This window comes from Oryctolagus cuniculus, chromosome 1, assembly GCF_051225735.1.
Source record: "Oryctolagus cuniculus isolate XC-2025 breed Fujian yellow rabbit chromosome 1, ASM5122573v1, whole genome shotgun sequence".
Classification (NCBI taxonomy): Eukaryota; Metazoa; Chordata; class Mammalia; order Lagomorpha; family Leporidae; genus Oryctolagus; species Oryctolagus cuniculus.
In genome coordinates, this window is record NC_142867.1 from 162,922,636 (window position 1) to 162,945,968 (window position 23,333).

General features: G+C 46.1%; 1 protein-coding gene across 2 annotated transcripts in view; it reads left to right on the forward strand.

Moving 5' to 3' along the window:
• The window catches only part of DMRT1 (doublesex and mab-3 related transcription factor 1), a 117,989-nt gene that overhangs the window by 51,471 nt on the left and 43,185 nt on the right, over positions 1–23,333 (forward strand). Inside the window, exon 4 of one of the 2 annotated variants that reach the window (XM_017341623.4) lies at positions 18,120–18,267. In XM_017341623.4, the coding sequence (XP_017197112.1) occupies positions 18,120–18,267 (148 nt within the window). The remainder of the gene's footprint in view (positions 1–18,119; positions 18,268–23,333) is intronic. The other variant, XM_002708188.5, reaches the window with a different exon arrangement.

Consider the following 23,333-nt stretch of genomic DNA (forward strand, 5'->3'; position numbering starts at 1 on the left):
CTCACCAAATGCCTGCAATAGACAAGGCAAGGCAAGGCCAAAGTGAGGACTAAGGATACAGTCCAGGTCTTCCACGTGGATGGCAGGGACCCATGTACTTAAGCTGTCACTGCTGCCTTGCAGGGTGTGCGTTAGCAGGAAGCTTAAATGAGGATCAGAGCTGGGATTCAAACCCAGGCACTATGAAATGGGATGCAGGTATGTGGCATCTCAACCACTACTCCCTCCTCCCCCGTGTGTGTTTTTTTGTTGTTTGTTTGTTTTTGATAGAGAGTCCATCTACTTTCTTGACTGTGGCTCAGACCTGACTGTCTGTGTTCGGGGAACAGTATGGATATTTCTCACCCAAGAGCTGCCTTCTGATTCCTTTAGAAGACATGGACTCTAGTGGCAAGCACCATAGTGTTTAAAGGTAGACTTTACAGAGATGAGTAGAGTAGAGGAGGGATTGGATTATTTGCTAAACCAAACCAAACAAAATAAAACAAATTGACATTTTGTTAGAGGTGAAACTTCCTGTAAGTCTTCCTATGAAATCAGGCAAACCATAAATAGTCTTTGAGTACCTACCAAGTACAAAAACATTTTTTCTTTTTAAGAAAATAGACCAGGACAGATGTGGCACAGTGGATTAAGCTGTCATTTGAGATGCCCATGTCCTATATCAGAGTGCCTAGGAATGAGTCCTGCCTCCAGTATCACCTCTGATACAGCTTTTCACTAATGCACCGTGCAGCTAGGAAGCAGCAGATGATGGTCCGTGTACTTGACTTCCAACTCTCTACTTGGGACACCCAAATGGAGTTTCTGGCTTCAGACCTGGCCAAGCCCCAGATGTTGTTTACGTCTGGGGAGTGAACCATCAGATGGAAGATAGGCTCTTTCTCTTTGTCTCTGTATGTCTCTCCCTCTCTTTCTGTCATATTGCCTTTCAAATAAATAATAAGTAAATGTTTTAAAAAATCGAGGAGTCTCCTGGGTCAGCATTGCAGAATACCCAAGCTCTTCATTTAATCCCCTGTGCACTGAGAGCTGCTTTAATCGCTTTCGGTCTGTCTGCAGCCTGTGGAGATTTGTGGCCCAATCAGAGATTCCTGTCCTGTTGTGAAACAGGAATAACATTTGTGACACAGGAACAAACTCACGATGAATGGCTGGTTCCGCTGACCAGCAGCTCAATTTCCCTTCTGCATTTAATTGCCTGCAAAAGCTGTTTATTGCCTTGTGCACTCCTCCACGGCAACATTCTCTCTTAAATAAACATGTTGTACCAGGTTGACAAGGCAGAGGTGCATATCAAGGGAGCAGAAATAAATATGGGAGGACTCTGAGGCGAACCTGGGATCTCCTTTCGGTCCCCACAGCAGTGGCCGCTTGGGCTTTTCCGGAGCTTGTGCCGTCAGGTGTCTAGACTCACCTTCCAGCCACAGTTAGGGTGTGGCTTTCATCTTTCGAGGGGTGATTTTGGTATCAGCCTGAAGTGTCAGAGATACAGTTGCCCACTAACACTCATGCACCTTGCTGGAGTGTGCTCATGTGTGATATCATCAGAGCCTGTTGTGTGCTGGGGATCTGTCACTAAACAGGCCAAAACTGTGAAAAGTGAGTCTTGGGGAGAAGGCTGCCATTTCCCTGTGGAAAAAGTTGAGGATCACCTCACTAGTCCTGTGAGCAGAATTCTGGCATCTGGGCCCCGGAGCTCAGACAAGGGCGCCCCTTGTGAGCATTTCTGGGATGGCGATCCAGCACCATTTAGCCAGGCAAGGTGTTTAGAAAGCCCAGTGACTTTGGACACCTTGCACACCCAGCCACTTCAAGTTAAGATTTAAACTTGACTCCCATTCCCAGGGACGCAGTTAGGATTAGCAATCATTATTTTCAAATTTCCTTAAGGCTTTTTTCCCTTAAAGATAGAGTAGGGAAAAGATAGTAGACTGCAGAATTGACTTCACTTTTCATGACAAAGCAAGAAACATCAGGCCAGTGTTTGTGCCTGCCTCAGGCCAGTGAGCTCCACAGTCAGGTCCCCCAGGATCGTGTGCATCTGGTCACATAGAACTCCAGGTGGCTCTGGGCTGAGTTGGGGGAGCCTGACTCAGGAGCCTGACTTGGCTCCCACCCTCGGCCAGCAGTTCTTTACAGCCAGATGCCGCCCAAGGCTGCCTGTCCAGTGGACTGTGCTGTTGGCAGGTCGGCTAGCCCTGGCTTCCCATTTTTCAACAAACTTATTATTAGCCACTGTCTGTTGCAAGCATTGATAGACTTTTTCACCTAGAAAAAAAAGCTGACAGGGCTTACAGGAAGTCCTAAGAGGAATTTATGAGCACACATTTAGCTAGGAAATATTGATAGCAATTTCTGTTCTGGGACTAAAGGACTGAATACAGATCTGGTATTTGCCTTAAGCTGTTGTGAAGACTTACAGGCATAATCTGGCTTCTCACATAGGAATCACAGAACTATAACGCTCTGTTGAGGACAGAAGGATTTCTTTCTTACATATTTCATAGCTTTGATGTGGAGTATTTGTTCTGCATTTGGCCACTTTAGCGAACCCACAATTGTAATAATTTTGTAGCTGCTTATTTGGAAGTTTCTAGATAAGTAGACATTTCATAGAAAATACTGATCCAGACATTTTTCTTCCCTCTAAATACATCCAGTTCTCACTATGTCCCTAGCTCATTGTTCAGGTAGGTACAGGCTTTGCTGTCTTGTCTTTATTTTCCTGGGAAGGTGTCCAGCAGTACACTCCGGTATATTCAGGATATTGCCAGAGCTGCTTCACAGAGAAGCGAGGAAAACAGGACAAGTGAGGACAAATTCTTTAATTCCAAAAAGTGGGGTTTTTAAAAAAGGATTTATCTACTTGTTTGAAAGGCAGAATTGGATAGACAGAAAGATAGAGAAAAAGAAAGAGAGAGGTCTTCTGTTCCCTGGTTCACTTCCCAAATGACTACAGCAGCCAGGCCAAAGCCAGGAGCTGGAAACTGTCCAGATCTCTCGTGTGGGTGGCAGGAACCGCAGTACTTAGGGGTGATCTGCTGCCTCCCAGGATGCATTAGCAGGGAGCTGGATTGGAAGTGGAGCACTCAGGACTTGGTCCCAGACACTCTTGATACGGGGCATAGGCACCCTGAGTGGTAGCTTAACCGCTGTGCCACAACAGTCACCCCAGAAGAGTGTTTTTATTGAGACTGTGCCTTTCCATTTTTTCCCCTGGAAAATGATGATCTTATTAAATGGCAGTTTGTTTGTTTTTAATAAATGTGCTTACATGGCAATATAAACAGTTGAAAAGCTTGAGCCTGTCTCCCAGCCTTTTCCCCCCTGCATTTACTGGTCTGTAAGATCCAGAGCATCAGTGTGGTGTCATGACATCAATCAGCAGAGGGCTTCAGAGACTTCTGTGGAACTCTGTCACATGCAGCCCAGTGAGGTCCTGCCATCTGGTATACAGTGAAGCTGTAATGGCTGGGCCTGACGGGTTAGGAGGCCAGCTTTGCAGAATCTTCTGTGTAAGGAAATGACAGGCAGTAGGAAGCTGAAAAGTCTGCCAAGTTGAGAGTGTCAGGAGCGCAGGTTTGGGAGGCCACCACGCCAATGCTGTGAGCTTCGTCGGAGGTGATCTGTCCGTCTTTACATGTGCCTATAACAACCTGAAACATTCTTCATGAGTTGCTTCTCCTTTAAGGAGAAATAATAAACCCAGTTTTTGGGGGCCTTTAATACCTAGGAAGGTCCCTCCAAAAGCTTATGGAAAAAATGAAATTCAAAGATAAGTTTCCTATGGCACAAAAAAATTGTACTCTATGCAAAGTTTTTCATGATACACATTTTCCATGAGCTTGTTTGGGAACCTTTGCATCCTTAATCTAATTGAGAGTAAAACCATTGGCCAGGCAGACCTGTGTGGAGCAGCGGGCACCATTGGGTCACCCCTTGGAAGCTTCACAGTCTGGATGACATGGGCCTGGTGTGCTTGTACTAAGCCTGCACCCTATCTGTGCACCTTCTCCAGGGTGCTGCTGCTGTGTCTCCTTTTAGCTGTTGACAAGTGATGAGCCCGGTAGTCACCGCCCACTTTTCATTCTGTTTTTCCTTGAAGGAACGGCTGTTTTATTTCTCAGATGACATGCTTTTGACCCTGCAGTGAGTGTAGTTCGGTAGGAATTAGTGCCCATGATGACAATATTCCTGGCAGTTCTTTGGAGCCAAACCTAGGGAAGACATGGTGGGCAGCATCGGAGGTGAGCATCGAATGTCCTTTAGCTACAGCAGTATGCAAGAAAAGACTTTAAAAAAAAAGTTTTATAGATGTATTTATTTATTTGAGAGGTAGCGCTACAGATAGAGGGAAGGACAGAGATAAAGGTCCTCCATCCACTGGTTCACTCCCCAAATGGCTGCAACAGTCAGAGCTGGGTTGATCCGAAGCCAGGAGCTTCCTCTGGGTTTCCCATGCAGGTACAGGGGCCCAAACACTTGAGCCATCTTCCACGGCTTTCCCAGGCCATAAGCAGAGAGCTGGATTGGAAGAGGAGCAGCTGGGACTAGAACCGGCACCCATATGGGATGCTGGCACTGCAGGCGGAGGATTAACCTACTATGCTACAGTGTCAGCCTCAGGAAAGACATTTTTGCAGGGCGTTTTAGTTACAAGGGTAAGTACTAAAGAGGAAAGTGGAACTGGCATCTGGAAACCTGAGGCACTGGGAAACAGGTGCTGTGACTGAGAACATGTAGGGAAATGATCATGCCTTGATCAGGCCTTGATAATGGTGAGGGGTCACTTTCTCAGCCTGGCTAATGCAGTCCAGTGGCATTTCAGGAAATCCAGATAGAGCTAATATCAGAGCCTCTGGAAGGTGTAGGGGTCCTCGGTTGCCCTGTACATTCATTTCTGGTCTTCCATGAGCTCTCTGAGTTGGAGAACCTTGTAGAAGGCTGGTGTCTTCCTGGACTGCTTCACAATTGAATTGGAGGCAGAAGGAAGTGTATTATTACTAGTTGGTAACCAGGCTGTTAACATTCATTACACACACACACACACACACACACATATACACACATACACACACCACCCTGTGGTGCAAGAGGACCAGGTTAGTAAATAATACAGTCATTTGGGGAGTCTGTAATCTGCTTGAAAATTAGATAATTAAATCACAGCTTTAGAGAGCTTTTGGTTGGGCTGGTGGCCAGAGTTTATCTATTTTTTTGCCCCTTTAGCTTTTTTCCTCTGCTAAATAGATGTGAATATGATAAAAAAATTAGTTGCTTTTCAGAATGTTTAAGTGCATGAATGAGTGATTCTTAAATTTCTTGGGAGTCCATATTTCTATGGTCTGTTAAATGTCCCTCATTTATTTAAATAAAGACCCAAATCACAGGAATGCGTGACAGACAGATTTGCCCTGCTAGTTTTTTTTTTTTTTTAATACTGCATTAGAAATTCAATAAAGAAGTGAAAAGAATCAGGTTACCACAATTCTCCACCACATTACAGAGTGTGGAGAATAAACTGCTTCATGCATGCCTTGGCCATTCATGCCATTTCCATCTCAGTGTCTGGCACTGTGCTGGACCCTCACATACTAACTTATGGTGTAGTGAGTGAGAGAAGAGGAAGCAAAGGTATTCATCCCTTGGTCAAGTATTTGGGCCCATGCACCCATGTAGGAGACTGGAGGAAGCTCCTGGCTCCTGGCTTTGGACTGGCCCAGCTCTGGCTATTATGGCCATTTGCAGTGTGAACCAGAGGATGGAAAATCTTTCTCTTTTTCTCTCTGTCTCTGTAACTCTGCCTTTCAAGTAAGTAAATAAATCTTTTTTTAAAAACTTAGAAACTTAGGTTATAATTTTAAAAAGGAAAAAGATACCCATCCTTTTCTAGTGGTTGTTGCCCAGAGTCTGGAGAGGTCCTGGGCAGTGCTGTGATGCCCCTGGGAAGATGCCCCAGGAGACAGGGCCAGAGACTTGCTTTCTCTCTGCTGCGATTTAGAATTGCCAGTGAGTGGTGACAATTAAAACAGATCAGCTTGTATTCTTTTTTAAAAAATATTTGTTTATTTGAAAGTCAGAGTTACAAAGAGAGAGGGAAAGAAAGAGGAAGAGCTATTCCATCTGCTGGTTCATTCCCCTGGTGTCTACAATGACCAGGGCTGGACTAGGCTGAAGCCAGGAGATTCATTCAGGTCTCCCACATGGCTGGCAGGGGCCCAAACATGTGGGCCATGTTCTGCTGCTATTCCCAGGACACTTAGCAGAGAGCTGGATTGGAAGTGAAACAGCTGGAGACATAAGGGATGCTGGTGTTGGTACCACAGGTGGCAGCTTTCCTCACTACACCAGAGTGACCAGCCCATTTATTGCTCTTTTAAAAGTCTGTGCAGAGAGTCTGTGTCCCTTATTGCCCACTCCCTGGACAGGTTGCTCTCAGCAACCCATCCTTGGAATATCAGTGGCCCTGTGGGCCTAACACTTAAGATGCAGTACATTTGCGTAGAGTGTTTGGGATTTATGTGTAGAATGAAAGAAGGGAAAAATGGTATTACTTTTTCTTTAATTTTCACACTGTTTTCCTTCACTTTCCTTCCCATAGTGCCTTTGGCAAGTCACAGGTTTTTGGTTTTTGTTTGTTTACTATTTTTATATTTATTTGAAAGAGTGATACAGAGAGGGAGAGAATGGAGCACACGTGAGAAAGCACACTTCCATTCATAGGTTTGCTCCCAGGTGGCTGCAATGGTCAGGACTAGACCAGGCTGAAGCCAGGAGCCAGGGCCCAAGCACTTGGGCCATCTTTGCCTTCCCAGGCTCATTAGCAGAAGCTGGATTGGAAGCAGAGCAGCTGGGACTTGAACCATGGGATGCTGGCGTCATAGGTGGCAGCTTAACACAGCGCACCACAGTGCCAGCCCCCAATTTGCAGTTCTTAAACCAGTACTGGGAGAAGGAAGGCAGATGTCATCTTAATTCTGTATCAAGTATTTATATAAAACCAAAAATTGTGACAGTCTAGAACTTTCTCTCTAGCTGCCTCAGCCCTCCTATGTATTATATGTATGTGTCAGATCATTGATGTTCCAACTTTTAGAATTTGGGAAGAAGGAAAATTTCAGAGAATGGATTCTTCCTTCCGATACCAAACACAGTACTTCATATTTAAAGTATGTAAAGGGAAAGCTTTTTCTCCCCAAGAGTTTGGTAGTGGATCCGGAAGTGGAGTTCCAGAGGGTGACCACAGTGCTCCCACTGACGCCCTGACCAAACCAGGGAGAGTGTCTCAGGAGAAGGGGAGGTGCAAGAGGGACGTTGTCGAGCTGCCTGACGGAGCTGGCTGCTTCATGTCCATTTCATCCTTGAACACAGCCCTGTCAAGAATGCTTCACCCCTTCCATGGGAGAGGAGCCTGAGGCTCAGGGATGTGCAACTCAAGGGGCAGGAGGTTGGCCTGGCTGCAGAGGGCAGGTTTGCCTTCCTCCTAGGGCAGCAGGTGTTTCTTGGTTTTCTTTGTATGAAGCCTTGACATTCTGGAGAATCACTAAACCTGCTGGCTCTCAGGCCTGCTTCTGTGTCTTATGCACGCACACAGAAAGACTCACAAGTTTAAAGAAAGCAGGTTTTTGGTCATTTCCTGTGTCCTGCAGATGTCTTTCCTGCACACTAGTGGTCCTTAGCCTGCCTTCACACTTTGGTCTTGGTCTGGAGAAAGCCTGAGTATGCGAGTGCTTCTATTGGCAGGTGGCCCCTGGCAGTCGCACCTTGCCCTCCAGGCAGTCTGTCATGTTCAGTCCTCATAAGATACCCTTCACACTACTGATTTATGCTAAAAGTATCCTAATGTTTCTGACAGCTCATGTGTGACATGAATAGAATCCCTATTTCTCAGAGCTTCTCTCCCGATACTGCTGATAGGGCTATATCTCTTGGTGTCATCGCAGTGGAGATTCTGATGGTAACATATTGGTTCTGGGTCACTGGTTCTGTCTACAACAATAGGTTGGAACAGAGTAGCAAAGGTTAATTAGGTTTGTCCATCAAGGTGTATGTGGTATGGATGCTTTGGTACTTCGGGTCCTAAAATCAAAGCCTCTGAGTGTGTGGTTTGGGCTTCTTGGCTTCTCATTTTCAGACTATCACAACAGAAAGTTTTTTATTTGTTCCAGAAGCAGAGAAAATAAGAGATATTAAAGGCCAAAGACTGCAAGTGGATCTTTATAAAAAGCAGACATCTTCATTGAAATCAGAAAGATGGGTTGGTGCAGTCAGAGTATCAGGAGCTTCTGCCTCCCCCACATCATGCGTTTGGAAGTGGAACGGCTCCCTGATCTTTCTGAGCAGTTTCTCTCCCTGTTAATGATCATCAGTAGAACTCAATGAGAGAACAGGACAGATCATGTGGTATCTCCCAATAGATGCTCATTTTCCTCCTCTGAAATTTCGTTGCACTTGTAGTCCTAGAACCAACATTTTATTATTTTTTAAACATTTATGTATTTATATGAAATGTAGAGTTTGAGGGAGAGACAGATCTTCCAGTCTGCTGGTTCTCTCTCCAAATGGCTGCAAGAGATTGGAAGCAGAACAGTGCCTTCACCCTTGGCTGTGTGGGAATCTCTTATAAGGGCCTGAGTCTACATAAATTCGTCTCCCTTTCTGCCCTTTGGTTCTGTCTTGGTGAGAGTGTGGGAGTAGAGGGCAGTCATCAAATGATCAGCTGAGAGAAAACACAGTGAGTGCTGTGGAGGAAGGTAATGAAGTCAGGAGAGGGGCGGGCATTTGGCCACACACAGTTCAGATGCTCATCCAGATGCCCATGTCTCATATCAGGTACCTGGATTCAAGGTATGGCTCCCGAGTCCATCTTCCTGCAATTACAGACCCTGAGAGGCAGGTCCCTGCCACCCATGTGGGAGACTCAGATCGAGTCCCCAGCTCCTGGCTTCAGCCTGACGCAGCCCTGGCTGTTGCAAGCATTTGGGGAGTGAACCAGCAGATGGAACTTCTCTCTCTCTTTGCCTCTTTGCTTCTTGAATAAATACATAAATAAAAATAAAGTTGGGGGCTGGCACTGTGGCATAGAAGATAAAAGCCACCTCCTGCAGTGCTGGCATCCCATATGGGCACCAGTTAGAGTCCTAGCTGTTCCACTTCCAATCGAGCTCTCTGCTGTGACCTGGGAAAGCAGTAGAAGATGGCCCAGGTCCTTGAGCCCCTGTACCTGCATGGGAGACCTGAAGGAAGCTCTTGGCTGCTGGCTTTGGAACAGCACAGCTCCAGCTGTTGCAGCCATCTGGGGAGTGGACCAGTGGACGGAAAACCTCTCTTCTCTGTCTCTGTCTCTCTCTCTTCCTCCCTCCCTCTGCCTCTTTGTAATTCTGCCTTTCAAATAAATAAATAAATCTTTAAAAATAATAAAATAAAGTTAGAAGAGATAAAACTAATCTTTAGAGGACTGGATGGGACAGGACAGGAAGTAGGATGCTACAGATTTTAGCTGTGGGAATCTGCTTGTGTCCCATGGCTGAGCATTTGGCCTGTTGGTGTTTTAGTAACCTCCAAAATGTGTGTGTAATAGCGATCATTTTTAGCCTGTATGTGAAAATCATTCTTCCCAGCTGTGACGTGTGAAGTGCTAGAAGTTGGATGAGGTGTGTATTTCAGGAGGTAAATGGGGCCTTTTGGGTGAAGCACCTGCATAGGTGAAGTCTGTGGTTACTGGGCATGGGAACAAGCATCCCATTTAGAGGGTGGGAAAAGAAGCTACTATTAAAATGGAAGAAATCACTGAATGAGGGCCAACACTGTCCCCAGCTCCCACACTCAGTTTTGCCAGGAGACCTAGAGTTTCCCAGAGTTCTGTTTTCCTGTGTAAAAAGGTCTCGATAATCAGAACAGCATGTTCACCCAAGTGTGGCTTTTGCAGTGTAAGACTGTAAGCTGTGTCAGTGCAGGGGGTATCTTCACAATGTTAGCGATGAGGAGCGTCATCCTGTCGCATGATTCTTCTCATGAGGACTCTTCCCTTCTGTCAACTCTACCTTCATGGGGCTGGGCCTCGCTAAATGAACCACTAACTAGACAGCAGTGTGGTCTTTACAGATCTTTCTTAGTCGTTCATCTGGATGGAAAGTTCAGTTTAGTGTAAGACCAGATACTCTTCCCATCTGAAGCACTAACAGACAACCTGCGAAAGTATTTAGTTTTGTTTTTTTTTTTTAAAGAAATACAATCAGATCATTTCTGTTTTGTTGAGATGCTATCGTTTCTATCAAACACGGTGTCTGGGGGCGGGCACTGTGATGCAGTGGTTTAAGTCACTGTCTGCCATGCTGGCGTGCTCTGTCAGAGTGCTGAGTTGGGTCCCAGCTGCTCCACTTCTGCTGCAGCTTCCTGGAGCAGGGAAGGCAGGGAAGATGACTCCTGCCTGGCCCATGCCACCCATTTGAAAGACCCGGGTGGATGTCTTGGTTCCTGGTTTCTCCCTGGCCCGGACCCAGCCGTTGCAGCCATCTGGGGAGTGAGCCAGCAGATGAAAGATATGTCTGTCTGTCTGTCTGACTCTCTCTGTCTATCACTCTGCCCGTCAAATAAATAAACAAATTGAAAGAAAATCAGGTGGGTGAGGTGGGTGAGAGGAAAGCTGTGGGGTCTGCTGTGAGGCAGGTGCTCAGCAGTGTTATGTGCTCCCGGCAGTTGGTGCTCCCCTGGGGTTGAGCCCCACTGGCCAGGCTCTCTTCTGTAGGTCATACTCCTCTGTGTTCAGAGACTCAGGGTGGGTAATAAGATTATAAAACATGCCTCTAGCTTGCCAGCTACCACACATGCTCATAATAATGGCACTCATAATTCACTGGAATCCTAGGTTTTAGCTTTTACTGGGGGTATTTGTTTAATTTAAAGGAATAAAAAATAGAATCCCAAGAAGAAACAAGGCAGCATTGCATGAAGGGGAAAAATACAGACCCCCTTGGCAGAACTGAGCAGGTCCTCTGATTTGCTGGCAACATCGGTCCCTCAGGAGACCTTTGCTGTTTTCTTGTAGCTGGGTGTGAGGGGCTGAGCGCCAGGGGGTGGAGAAGTAGGTGAGTTTAGAGCTGGGTGTCTCTGCCTTGGTGAGACAGGGATGGAGGCGGGTGATTCTTTATTGGGGGGATTGTCCTGTTGTTGCCTTCCTGGCCTTGGCTCCCTGAGGTGTGACTATCAAGTGCCTCCAGATGCCCCCTGTGGGGGGACACAGCCTCCAGGTGAGAACTACAGGTTCTAAAGCCTTTGTTGTCTGCCAGTTCTGTCTAAGCCATAAATAGCAGGATTGTGATGATTATAATGATTTTAATTGGAAGGGAGCAGGAAATGATTTGGGGTGTTTAACTGTATTCTGCCACACCTTCTCCTGGGCCTTCGGGAAGTTCTGACTTTGCTCCAGCAGTTGTCCCGTGCTCTGGGAAGCATGGGGCCGTCCTTCTTCCTTGGGTGCAGTTTGTCATGTGAATGAGCATTTGTGGATTATTCTCTGAGCTGGATGTAGCTGGAGTGATAGATGACCTCAGTGAGCTCACATTTTAGTAACCTCAAATGGAGTCTGACCCTTTGTATCTTTTTCTTCCCTAGCTGGAAGTCTTTTTATAGTTCAGTGAACTTGAGGATTCATGGGAAAAATTGAATGTTTGTATACAAATAACTCAATATCTGTTTGCAAATAATTCTTGTTATTTGATAGTTTTTTAGAACATATAATTAATATGGGAAATAAGCGTATGCCTAGATTTGAAACTGTCTTCGCCATTAACAAATAAAATAGGCCTCTTCCATTCATCCAGAGCTCTCCTCGAATAATACTCACATTGGGATTGGCAGCAGTTGACCCAGACCTGACCTTTAGCATTTTAAAATCAGTATGGGGATGTTGGTGTTTCCTGCTTCTCAGGTGTGTGGAAGGAGTGGTGGTAGCAGTAGTTGCCTGCCTCTCAACCTTGGTGTCATGTTAGAATTACCTGGAGAGCTTTGAAAAGACCTAGGGTGGCTGGTGTCATGGCACAGTGGGTTAAAGCGCTTTATGCAATGCCAGCATCCCCTGTGGGTGCTGGTTCAAGCCCCTCTGCTCCACTTCTGATCCAGCTGTTGCTAATGCACCTGGGAAAGCAGCAGAAGATGACCCAAGTTCTTGGGCCCCTGCACCCACATGGAAGGCTCAGAAGAGGCTCCAGGCTCCTGGCATTGACCTGGCCTAGCCCTAGCCATTGCAGCCATTTGGGGAGTGAACCACCAGATGGAAGACTTCTATCTCTGTTTCTCCCTCTCTTTCTGTAACTCTGCCTCTCAAATGAAAGAACGAGAGAAAGGAAGGAAGGAAGGGAGAGAGGGAAGGAGGGAGAGAAAAGACCTAGGACCCTGGTTCGTCATAGTCCAGTTAAATTGTATGCTTTGGTGGGGAGGATAGGCCCCGGGGTTGGGCCCCCTCCTCTCATTGTTCTAGCAGGAGTCAAGGTTTAGCACCAGTGCACATTTTTATAAATAAGCTTTTATTGGCACACAGCCATGCCCATTCCTTTAGCAATGGCTTAGAGAATGTATGGCTTGCAAAGCCTAAAGTATTTACCGTTTGGCCATTTACAATAAAACATTTGCTGACCCTACTCTAGACTATGGAATATTTTTCAAACATTTTCTCTCTCTCTCTCTCTCTCTCTCTCTTTTTTTTTTTTTTTTTGACAGGCAGAGTTAGACAGTGAGAGAGAGAGACAGAGAGAAGGGTCTTCCTTCCGTTGGTTCACCCCCCAAATGGCTGCTACAGCCAGCGCTGCACCAATCCGAAGCCAGGAGCCAGGTGCTTCCTCCTGGTCTCCCATGCGGGTGCAGGGCCCAAACACTTGGGCCATCCTCCACTGCCTTCCCCGGGCCACAGCAGAAAGCTGGACTGGAAGAGGAGCAACCAGGACAGAATCTGGCACCCCAACTGGAACTAGAACCCAGTGTGCCAGCACCGCAGGCAGAGGATTAATTAGCCTAGTGAGCTGCGGCACTGGCCCAAACATTTTTAAAAGATGCTTTGTATAAACTTTTTATAAAGTGTGTGAATTTTTATTTTATTTAAAGATGTATTTACTTGAAAGGCAGTTACAGAGAGAGGATGAGAGCGAGAGAGAGAGATCTTCCATCCACCTAATCCTCAAATGGCTGCAATAGCCTGGGCTGGACCAAGCCAATGCCAGGAACCAAGATCTCCATCTAGAACTTCCACAGGGGTGGCAGGGGCCCAAGCACTTGGACCATCTTCCTCTGCTTTCCCAGGCACATTAGCAGGGTGCTAGATTGGAAGTGGAACAGCAAGGACAATGCTGGCCCTTGTATAAACTTTTGAAAAGGGTTAAAGTTCTGCAGAGCTTGCAGGCTCAAATCCTATCTGGGTTTTGGTTTGTTTTTGTACACAAAGAAAATTGAAAAGCACTTTGCTTGAACAACTGACTTGCAAATATTGTCAGGCCTGAAGGATATGTCACTAACTCAGCACTCAGGCTGGGAGACCCCATTCTTTATACCATGGCATTCAGTTCTGGAGGGGTGGTCCCTTGATTCTAATTCCAGATTCGTTACTCAGGCTGTGTAATTGACCTGTGGGAAGTCTGTGGGGGCAGAAATGGCTCTTCAGTTCACAGTGTGCTTTGAGTTTATTACCACTGCAGCAGTTCTGCATGGCAACCGACCCCTGAAGAAAACAATTTCAGCTCTGGGTGATTTTTTTTAAGTTTCATTTAATTGAAAGGCACAGAGAGAGGAGGAGGGCAATCTTCCATCCGCTGGTTCATTTCTCAAATAGTCAGTGCTGGGCCAGGCCTAATCCAAGAACTAGGACCCAGGAGCTCCACCCAGACCCCCCATGCAGATGACAGGAACCCGATTCTTTGGGCCATCATCTGATGCATTCCTAGGCATGTTAGCAGGAAGCTGGATCAAAAGCAGGGGAAGCACACTCCAGTATGGATGCCAGCCACCTTGCAAGCAGTGACTTAACCTGTTGCACCACAATACCTACCTGCACTCTAGGGGAATTTTATCCATAAAAGTTACCCATGAAAATTAAAAGCTACTATTTGCATAATTTCTTTTTTTTATTTATTTATTTATTTTTTATTTTTTGACAGGCAGAGTGGACAGTGAGAGAGAGAGACAGAGAGAAAGGTCTTCCTTTGCCGTTGGTTCACCCTCCAATGGCCGCCGCGGCCGGCGCGCTGCGGCCGGCGCACCGTGCTGATCCGATGGCAGGAGCCAGGTGCTTTTCCTGGTCTCCCATGGGGTGCAGGGCCCAAGCACTTGGGCCATCCTCCACTGCACTCCCTGGCCACAGCAGAGAGCTGGCCTGGAAGAGGGGCAACCGGGACAGAATCCGGCGCCCCGACCGGGACTAGAACCCGGTGTGCTGGCGCCGCTAGGCGGAGGATTAGCCTAGTGAGCCTCAGCGCTGGCCTATTTGCATAATTTCTACTCCCTCCCCCACCTTCAGGTGGGAACTTTATAGTTGTAAACAATTGGTAAGCAGAGATTTTGTTTGTCTAAGAGTGTTTTAGAAGGTCCTTCCAGAGGGTCTGAGTGTTAGAGAGCCCCTTGTGACCAAAACAAGATTTGGAGGCCGGCAGCATTTCTGAAGAGCTTATCAGGTTCTCAGGCCCACTCAGACTCTTCAGAATCTGCATTTAAAGGAAAAGATTTAATTATTTGAAATGCAGAGTGACAGAGTGAGGAACACACATGCAGAAAGAGATCTTCTGTCTTCTGATTCACTCCCAAATGGCTACAAAGGCCAGGGCTGGGCCAGACTGGAGCCAGGAATCTGAAATTCCATCTAAGTCTCCAGCGTGGGTGCAGGGCTAGCTTCGGCTGCCTTCCAAAGTACATTAACAAGGAGCTGGATCAGAAGTGGAGTAGCCAGGATTCAATCCAGCACTTACGTATGGGATGCCAGCATTGGTAGCTTAACCTTCCACAGTGCTGACCTCAGAATCAGCATTTTAACAGGATCCCCAGGGCATTTGCACATCCATTAGACAAGCACTGGGAAGCAGTGGCTTAATTAATCCCTGGATTCTGTGTAGTAAACCACTCCCTTGGATTGTCCTGCCCTCTTAAATAATGCTATGACTCCTTAATGGGGTGGCCTAACTTGGGCTCCCTCATTATGGTAGCGGCAACTCTCCCCTCTTTTTTTTTTTTGGAATACAGGTTTATTTATTTACTTATTTGAAAAGCAGAAAGAGGAGAAATAGAGGTCTTCCATCCCCTGGTTCACTCCCCAAATGGCTACAGCAGCCAGGGCTGTGCCAGACCAAAGCCAGGAACTAAGAATTTCATCCAGGTCTCCCACATGGGTGACAGGGACCCAGGTACTTGGGCCATCTGCTGCTGGTTTCCAAGGCATATTAACAGGGAGCTGTATTGGAAGTAGGGGCTGGGACTCAAACATGGGCCTATGTGGGATGCCTGTCACAGGTGGCAGCTTTACTTCCTATGCGACAGTGCTGGTCCCAGTTGACTTTTACTTAAAAGTGAATATCAGGTAAGTTTGATTTTTAGAACTACATATTTTTTAAAAAGGTGTTTTGAGAAGCTTGGTGACACAGAGTAGTCCCATTTGATGGTTCACTCTTCTTCTTCACAGCTGGGACTGGGCTAGACTGAAGCCAGGAGCTCAAAATTCAGTTCAAGTTTTCCAAGTGAGTGGCAGGGACCCAACTACTTGAGCTGTCTCCTGCTGCCGCCTAGTGTGTGCATTATCAGGAAGCTGGAATTGGGAGTGAAGCGAGGCCTTGATCCCAGGCCCTCTGATATGGGTTGCAGGTGCTGAACCAATAGCTTAATGGCTAGGCCAAACAACATAGCCTAAATTTGATTGATTGAAGGCAGTACACATCACTGGAGTCTGGCTGTGTTCTTGCCTGAATATAGTGATCATGGGGCCAGCGCTGTGGCATAGTGGGTAAAGCTGCCCCCTGCAGTGCTGGCATTCCCATATGGGAGCAAGTTCAAGTCCTGGCTGGTCCACTTCTGATCCAGCTCTCTGCTATGGCCTGGGAAAGCAGTGGAAGATAGCTCAACCTGGAAGAAGCTCCTGGCTTCTGGCTTCAGATCAACGCAGCTCTGGCTGTTGTGGCCATTTGGGGAGAAAACCAGAAGACCTCTCTCTCTCTCTGCCTCTGCCTCTCTGTAACTCTGCCTTTCAAATAAATAATCTTTTTAAAAATTTAAAGAAAAGATAATGATCGTGAGTTGACTGCTCAGTGTCTGTCCCTGAGTTCATGCAGGAAACAGAATAATTCCAGAGGCTGGTTGAAGTGGACCGTTCCACAGCCAGCCCAGGTGGGAGCCCCTTCTAAGCCAACAGGTCACGTCTTTTTAGCTTTGAATGAAGAAGTCAGGAAGCTTCAGGGAGCTGCTCCTTACATAAAAGCTGCCTTCTAGTCCCAAAGGCAGGGTCTGGTTGCCAGAAAAACAAATGACCGCCTGGCCCATGTGTCAGCTGCCCCTGCTGCTAGAGGGACGGCTTGTGCCTTCCCGTTCTCACCCCGTGTGTCCAGTTGACAGAATCCAAATCACCTGCAGCGTGCAGACCCTGAACTTCATCCCTTGCCACAGGGAAAGCCTGGAAGGAGGTGGGAATGGGCGCTGGATGACAGGGTCCAACACAGCATCACACCAATGGCGGGAACTTCCCTTTTCACACAGCTTGCCTGTTGTTGTACAGTCAGTTGTGGTTTTCTTATATTTAAATTTTATTTTATCTGAGAGGCAGAGAGAGGCCTCCATCTGCTCCTTCCCTCTACCAAATAACCAGAAACTGGGAATCCAGTCCAGGTGGCAGGGGCTCAGGTACCAGAGCCATCACAAGCTGCCTCCTGTGCTGCACAGTGGCAGGAAGAGGAATCTGGAGCAGGGCTGAGATTCAAGCCAGGCCCTCCTGTACAGGGTGCAGCATGCTTCCCAAGCAGCAACTTGATCTCTGCACCCAATACCCACCCTTTACCGTCATTTTGGATGTTTCCCTCCTATAAACACTGTCAGGTCACCAAGATACAAGGCCAGTTTTATACATATGGAAAGGGCAAGAGGTTTGGCAACTTGCCCAGGTCAAAGAAGTGAGGAGGCATTTCAGCAGATCATATTGGCCCCTACACAGTGCTCTGCCCTCTGCACCACCCTGTTCTCTGTAGCACTTTTAACCGAGCAACATGGCACCAGGGGGCACTTTCCAGGGGACCCCAAACCAGAAACGGCACCTTCAGGAGGGGTGGTTGTAGTATTTCTGGGGCCAGTGCACAGAAGGTTGCGTTCCTGGGACAAGGTATTTTCACATTCAATAGGCTGTTCTCAACTAAGGAAATAAAATTATTAAAGAATTAGGCAACTTTAAAAAAATACATTTATTTGAAAGGCAGAGTTACAGGGACAGAAGGACAAAAAGGGAGAGGGACATCTTCCTCTTGTTGGTTCACTTCCCAAATGGTTACAATGGCCAGGGCTAGGCCAGGTCAAAGCATGGAGCCTGGAACTCTGTTCAGTTCTCCCATGTGGGTGGCAGGGGCCCAAGCCCTTATCTTCCACTGCTTTCCCAGGCCAATAACTGGAAGCTTGATTGGAAGTAGAGCCACCAGCACTCAAACTTGTGCTAATGTGGAATGCTAGCATTTTAGGCAGGTCAATGCCTATCCAAGAATTGGGCAATTTTTGTAGGAATTTTTTTTTTTAAAGATTTCATTTATTTATTTGACAGGTAGAGTTATAGACAGAGAGAGACAGAGAGAAAAGTCTTCCTTCCATTGGTTCACTCCCCAAATGGCCACAATGGCCGGAGCTATGCCGATTCAAAGCCAGGAGCCAGGTGCTTCCTCCTGGTCTTCCATGCGGGTACAGGGGCCCAAGCACTTGGGCCATCCTCCACTGCCTTCCCGGGCCACAGAGGAGCAACCGGAACTAGAACTGGCGCCCATATGGGATGCTGGCACCACAAGCGAAGGATTAACCTAGTGTGCCACGGTGCCATCCCCTTTCGTAGGAATTTTAAAGTATGATTTCAGCTCAGTGCGTTCCTTCTTCCACCCCCTCTTTTTTTTTTTTTTCTTAAGCAGATGAAAAACCCAGAGAACCGCCACCCCGTGAGTTCGCAGTACAGGATGCATTCTTACTACCCACCTCCTTCTTACCTGGGCCAGAGTGTTTCGCAGATCTTCACATTTGAGGACGGCCCATCGTACTCGGAAACCAAAGCAAGTGGTAGGTGTCTGGGTTTGGGGTGGACAGAAGCTGTGCATCAGTGGGGAGCTGTTGGGAAGTTTATAGCTGGCTGAAAGAAGCATCCTTTAAAGCCTGTAGTTATGGAATGACTTGGCTGACTTACTACTCTGTGGATACCTGGAGTGACAACAATAAGGTGAGAGGCTTCCATTCAAAAACTGAAAGTGCGTTTTCTAGAGGATCAAGGTGAAATGCAGGGTCATTTCTGATGCGGCTGAAGCTGTGTTATTTTTTGTGATGTGAGTTTCTATATATGGAGGACTTGTTTCCTAAAGTTTCTCATTTTGAAACTGAAGATGTATTCATCTTTTGGGTAGAGGGAGAATACAATAACATAATAAACATTTTTTAATACAATGGATCTCAGAGTTTATGCAGTCACAGTGTAAATAACTGATATTATGGCTTTAAAATAAAAAATGACTGTTTAATGAACCAAAGCCCTTTGAAATACACAATTCCTCAACTTCAATTTTAACCTTCTCCCCAGCATTTACCGTGTGATGATAGGCATGACTGCTGTGTTTCTAGATCCTGTTTTTTAAATTCTTTACAGGTAGGCATCACCTTTTGATCTAGGAGAGTGAGGAGTATATACAACCACAGTAGAAGGTAGAAATCAAGGCAGGATGAAGTGACTTGGAAGAGAAACTGATCTGCTAACACTTGGGCCTGCACTACATAAAGAGAAGTTTGTTTTCTAAACAAATTGTGTAGTGAACTGGGTTCTTTTTTTTTTTTTTTTTAAGATTTATTTGAAATGCAGAGTGAAAAAGAGAGAAACAGATTTTCCATTTGCTGGTTCATTCCCCAAATTGCTGCAGCTGGGCCAGGCCAAAGCCAGGAACCCAAAGCTCCATCTAGGATTCACACATGGGTGACAGTGGCCTTAGTAATTGGGCCATCTTTGCTGCTTTTCTATGTGCATTAGAAAGGACCTGGGTCAGAAATGGAGCAGCCAGGATGGGAACCTGTGCTCTGGTAGGGGATGCCAGTGTTGCAGGCCATGGCCTAACCCACTGCCCTACAATGCCACCCTGAACTAGTTTCTTTGTATAGGAAATGTTTAAAGGATGAGAATAAGGATCATGCTTTGATTTTCAAATTCAGAACAATAAACTAGTAAAAAGCTCTGAAAGTTATGCATTGTTCACTTTTATAAAATAAATAAAAGCTTCCATTAGTAAGGAATCTAGGAGTCAGAGGAACGTATCAGTTTGCCATAGATTGAAATATATATTGTTGGCTACACTTTCACTTTTATTAATAATCACCTCCTTTGGGAGTGGACACACACCTCTGTTTTATAAACATTCATGCTTTATGATAAATACCCATGTGATCTTTCTTACTACCTTTGATCCTATGTATTTTTCTGGATTATAAGCTTCATAAGGAGAGAGCACATCTCCTATACCTTTTTATCTGCTGCTGTCCTATTGGTTGGTAGAGTCAATGAATGAATAAATGAATCCCAGATTATCTTTCACTTGAAAGGTCAGAATCCCAACTCGTGATTGTTACCCTGATGGAGCCAGGGCATGGACTGGGGATGAATCATTAGCAGACACATTTGCTCATTCAAAAAATTAGGAAAGAAGGCCATTTCTAGGGAGAAATTGCCTGAGCTTCTTACTCCAGGAATAATGGAATATTTTTAGAAGCACTGGCATTCTTGAGACGAAGATATAAATTCAGAGCAAGACTAAGACAAAAATATAAGAGAAAATTTATTAGAGCAGAGAGGAACAGATTTGGAGAGGAGCTGGAGGTGTTTAAATTTATGGCAGAAAAGGAAGCAACTCAGATGGAAAGAGGTTACAGTCCAGGAAAGAAAAGACCAGCTGTACCAGTGTTGATAGGAACAAAATCTGGGATGTCTTTAAACCTACTGGGCGATGTGTACATTTGAAATTGGGGTTCTAACTCATTCATAAATGATCAGGAGGCTCAAGCTCCAGAAATGAGGGAGTTAGACAGGTAGAACTACAGTGAACTCTCAGTTCTATTATAATAGGTAGTGAATATGAATTAATAGAAAATCCAAATCCTAGCTCATTTTTGGAAGAAATGTGACTTTATGACTTCTAATATGTGCCATGTTGCAGCTTCTGTGGTTCATGAAATGTTTAAGAAGACCCGGGGGCCTGTGCTGCGGCTCACTAGGCTAATCTTCCGCCTGCGGCGCTGGCACCCCAGGTTCTAGTCCCAGTTGGGGCCCGGATTCTGTCTCGGTTGCTCCTCTTCCAGGCCAGCTCTCTGCTGTGGCCCAGGGAAGGCAGTGGAGGATGGCCCAAGTGCTTGGGCCATGTACCCGCATGGGAGACCAGGAGGAAGCACTTGGCTCCTGGCTTCAGATTGGCGCAGTGCGCTGGCTGTAGCAGCCATTTGCGGGGGGGTGAACCAACAGAAGGAAGACCTTTGTCTCTGTCTCTCTCTCACTGTCTAATTCTGCCTGTCAAAAAAAAAAAAAAAAAAAAAAAAGACCTGGGAAAGGAGAGGGGAGATTGTGTTCAGGAACAAGGAGATGGCACCGGTCCTTCTGGGGACATGAGAGCCTGAGTTTTATCATCAGCTTTGGCACAGAAGGGAGCATGTTAGGGTATAGGTGGGCCCTCTGGCAATAGGGCTGAGGCTAGGGCAGGATGAGGTGGATGGGGATGGGGACATCAGTATATTTGTTTTTGAGGAGTTGGCAAAGGCCAGCTGATAACCAGTTCCATTCAGTAGTTCTATCAAGGTAAGTTGACAGTTTTTGGGTTGCTTGCTTGCTTTCATGAGTAAGTTACGATTTCTTTTTTTTTTTTTTTAATATTTTATTTATTTATTTGAGAGGTAGAGTTACAGACAGTGAGAGGGAGAAACAGAGAGAAAGGTCTTCCGTCCTTTGGTTCACTCCCCAGTGGCCACACGGCTGGAGCTGCACCGATCTGAAGCCAGGAGCCAGCTGCTTCTTCCCGGTCTCCCTTATGGGTGCAGGGGCCCAAGGACTTGGGCATCTTCTGCTGCTTTCCCAGGCCAAAGCAGAGAGCTGGACTGGAAAAGAAGCAACTGGGACTAGAACCTGGTGCCCATATGGGATGCCGGCGCCACAGGCAGAGGATTAACCTACTATGCCACAGCGCCAGCCCCCCCCCCCTTTAAGATTTTATTTATTTATTTGAGAGGTAGAGTTACAGATAGTGAGAGGGAGAAACAGAGAGAAGGAGTTACGATTTCTAAAAAGCATGTCAGTTACTCTAAGTGGAGACTTCCAAACTGAAAAAGTTTTCAGAAGGTTTAATGTTTTATTCAGTCTCACTTACATATAAATTTGTTCATTAAATTCATGTTTCTCAGTTTCTGTAAAGATAATCTTGGCCTTATCATCTAAAGAACTGAGTCCAAATAGTTCACAGGGATGGTGGGTTTGGGTCCTGTAAGATGTTGTAAGCCATTGCAACACTTGGTGTTTATTTCTAGTGAAATGGGGAGCCATGGGAGGGTTTTGAGCAAAGTGGTGTGCCTGGTGATTTTTAAATAGCACTCTTATTACTGTTTTAAGAACAGACTGTAGGGATGCAAAGGGAGAAGCAGGGAAATGAGTTTGACTAAGGCTATGGCTGTAATTCTGGCAAAAGAGGGTAGTGGCTTAGTCAGCATGCAGGCATGGTGGTGGTGACTAATGGTGAAAATTGGTTGTGTCTAGAAGATGGAACCAGCAAGATTTGCTGATGGATTTGGGATATGACAGAGAAAGAGAGAAGGGTTAAAGGATGACTGCACATTTTTTGAGCTGACCAAGTAGGAGATCAGAGTTTCCACTTACTGGGGGTAAAGAAGACCATGGGAAAATAAGGGTTTGTGAGAATTAGGAGATTAGTTTTGCATATGTAAAGTCTGAGATGTTTATGAGCCATCCTAGTGAACAGCCAAGTGGGAATTAGATATATGAATCTGAGGGGAAATATCCCTGCTAGAGATGGGAATTTGGAAGTTCATTGCATAGATTTTATTTGAAGATGGAGTGGGACGGAACTGCCAAGAGAAATGAATGTAGATGGAGAATAAAGACCAAGGACTGATCAGGCCTTGGGACCCTCCAGTGGTCAGAGCTCTAATAGACAGGGAGCAACAGGGATGCTCCCAGCAACAGGGAGCAATGATGAGCAGTCCATGAGAGAGGAGTGAAGCTGCAGGTGTGTGGCATCTTGGAAGCCAAGGACAACTATTTCAATAATTAGAGCCAAATAATACTGATGGGTTCAGTGATATAAGGGCTGGGGTTGACCATTGGTTGTTGACAGGAGGAAATGACCAATGACCTTGCTGAGTGGCCACTTGAATGGGGCAGTGGGAACCAGAGCCTGACTGTATTCAGGAGTGGGAGAGAGGGATTGGGCAGTGAGTATGGACAGCTCTTCCAGGAGCTTTGCTGTAAGACAGTACAGAAGCAGGGCAGGAACTGGAGGGGACGAGTTCAAGGAGGAGCAGTGCTCTTTTGTTACAGGGAGAGATGGCTTCTTAGGGCTCCATGTGCAGCAGTCCAGTAGGGGGAATTGTGCTGGCGCAGGGTGTGCGTGGGGGCACACTTGCCGTAGCTTTGACCCTGAGAAGCAGCACAGCTTGAGATCAGGGCTGCATCTCTAGAGCAGGGCTGTGTGGTGGTGTGAGTTTGTCCAGGAGAAGCGCCCAGGAAAGGAATGAGAGGAATCAGAGACCACCTTGCAGTTTGATAGACTTATTTTATGTCTGTTGAGTCTAATAGAAGTTAGGGCTTGTGGATTCTTGTCTTTTGTTTTCTAGTAATTTCTTTTTTTATTGAAGGAAAATCCACTTAACACAAAAATTAACCATTATAGTTTTAGTACACTTAAATTGCTGGGCAATTGTCCCTTTATCTAGTTCCTAACATTTTCATCACCCCACAAAATAACAACAAACCCATGCCCAATAAGTAGTTACTCCCCATTCTCTGTTCCCTGAGCCGTAATCCGCTGTGAGTTCTTCCACCTTGTAGCATGGATCAGTATGTTATTCCATTTAGTGGCTGAATAGTATTCCAT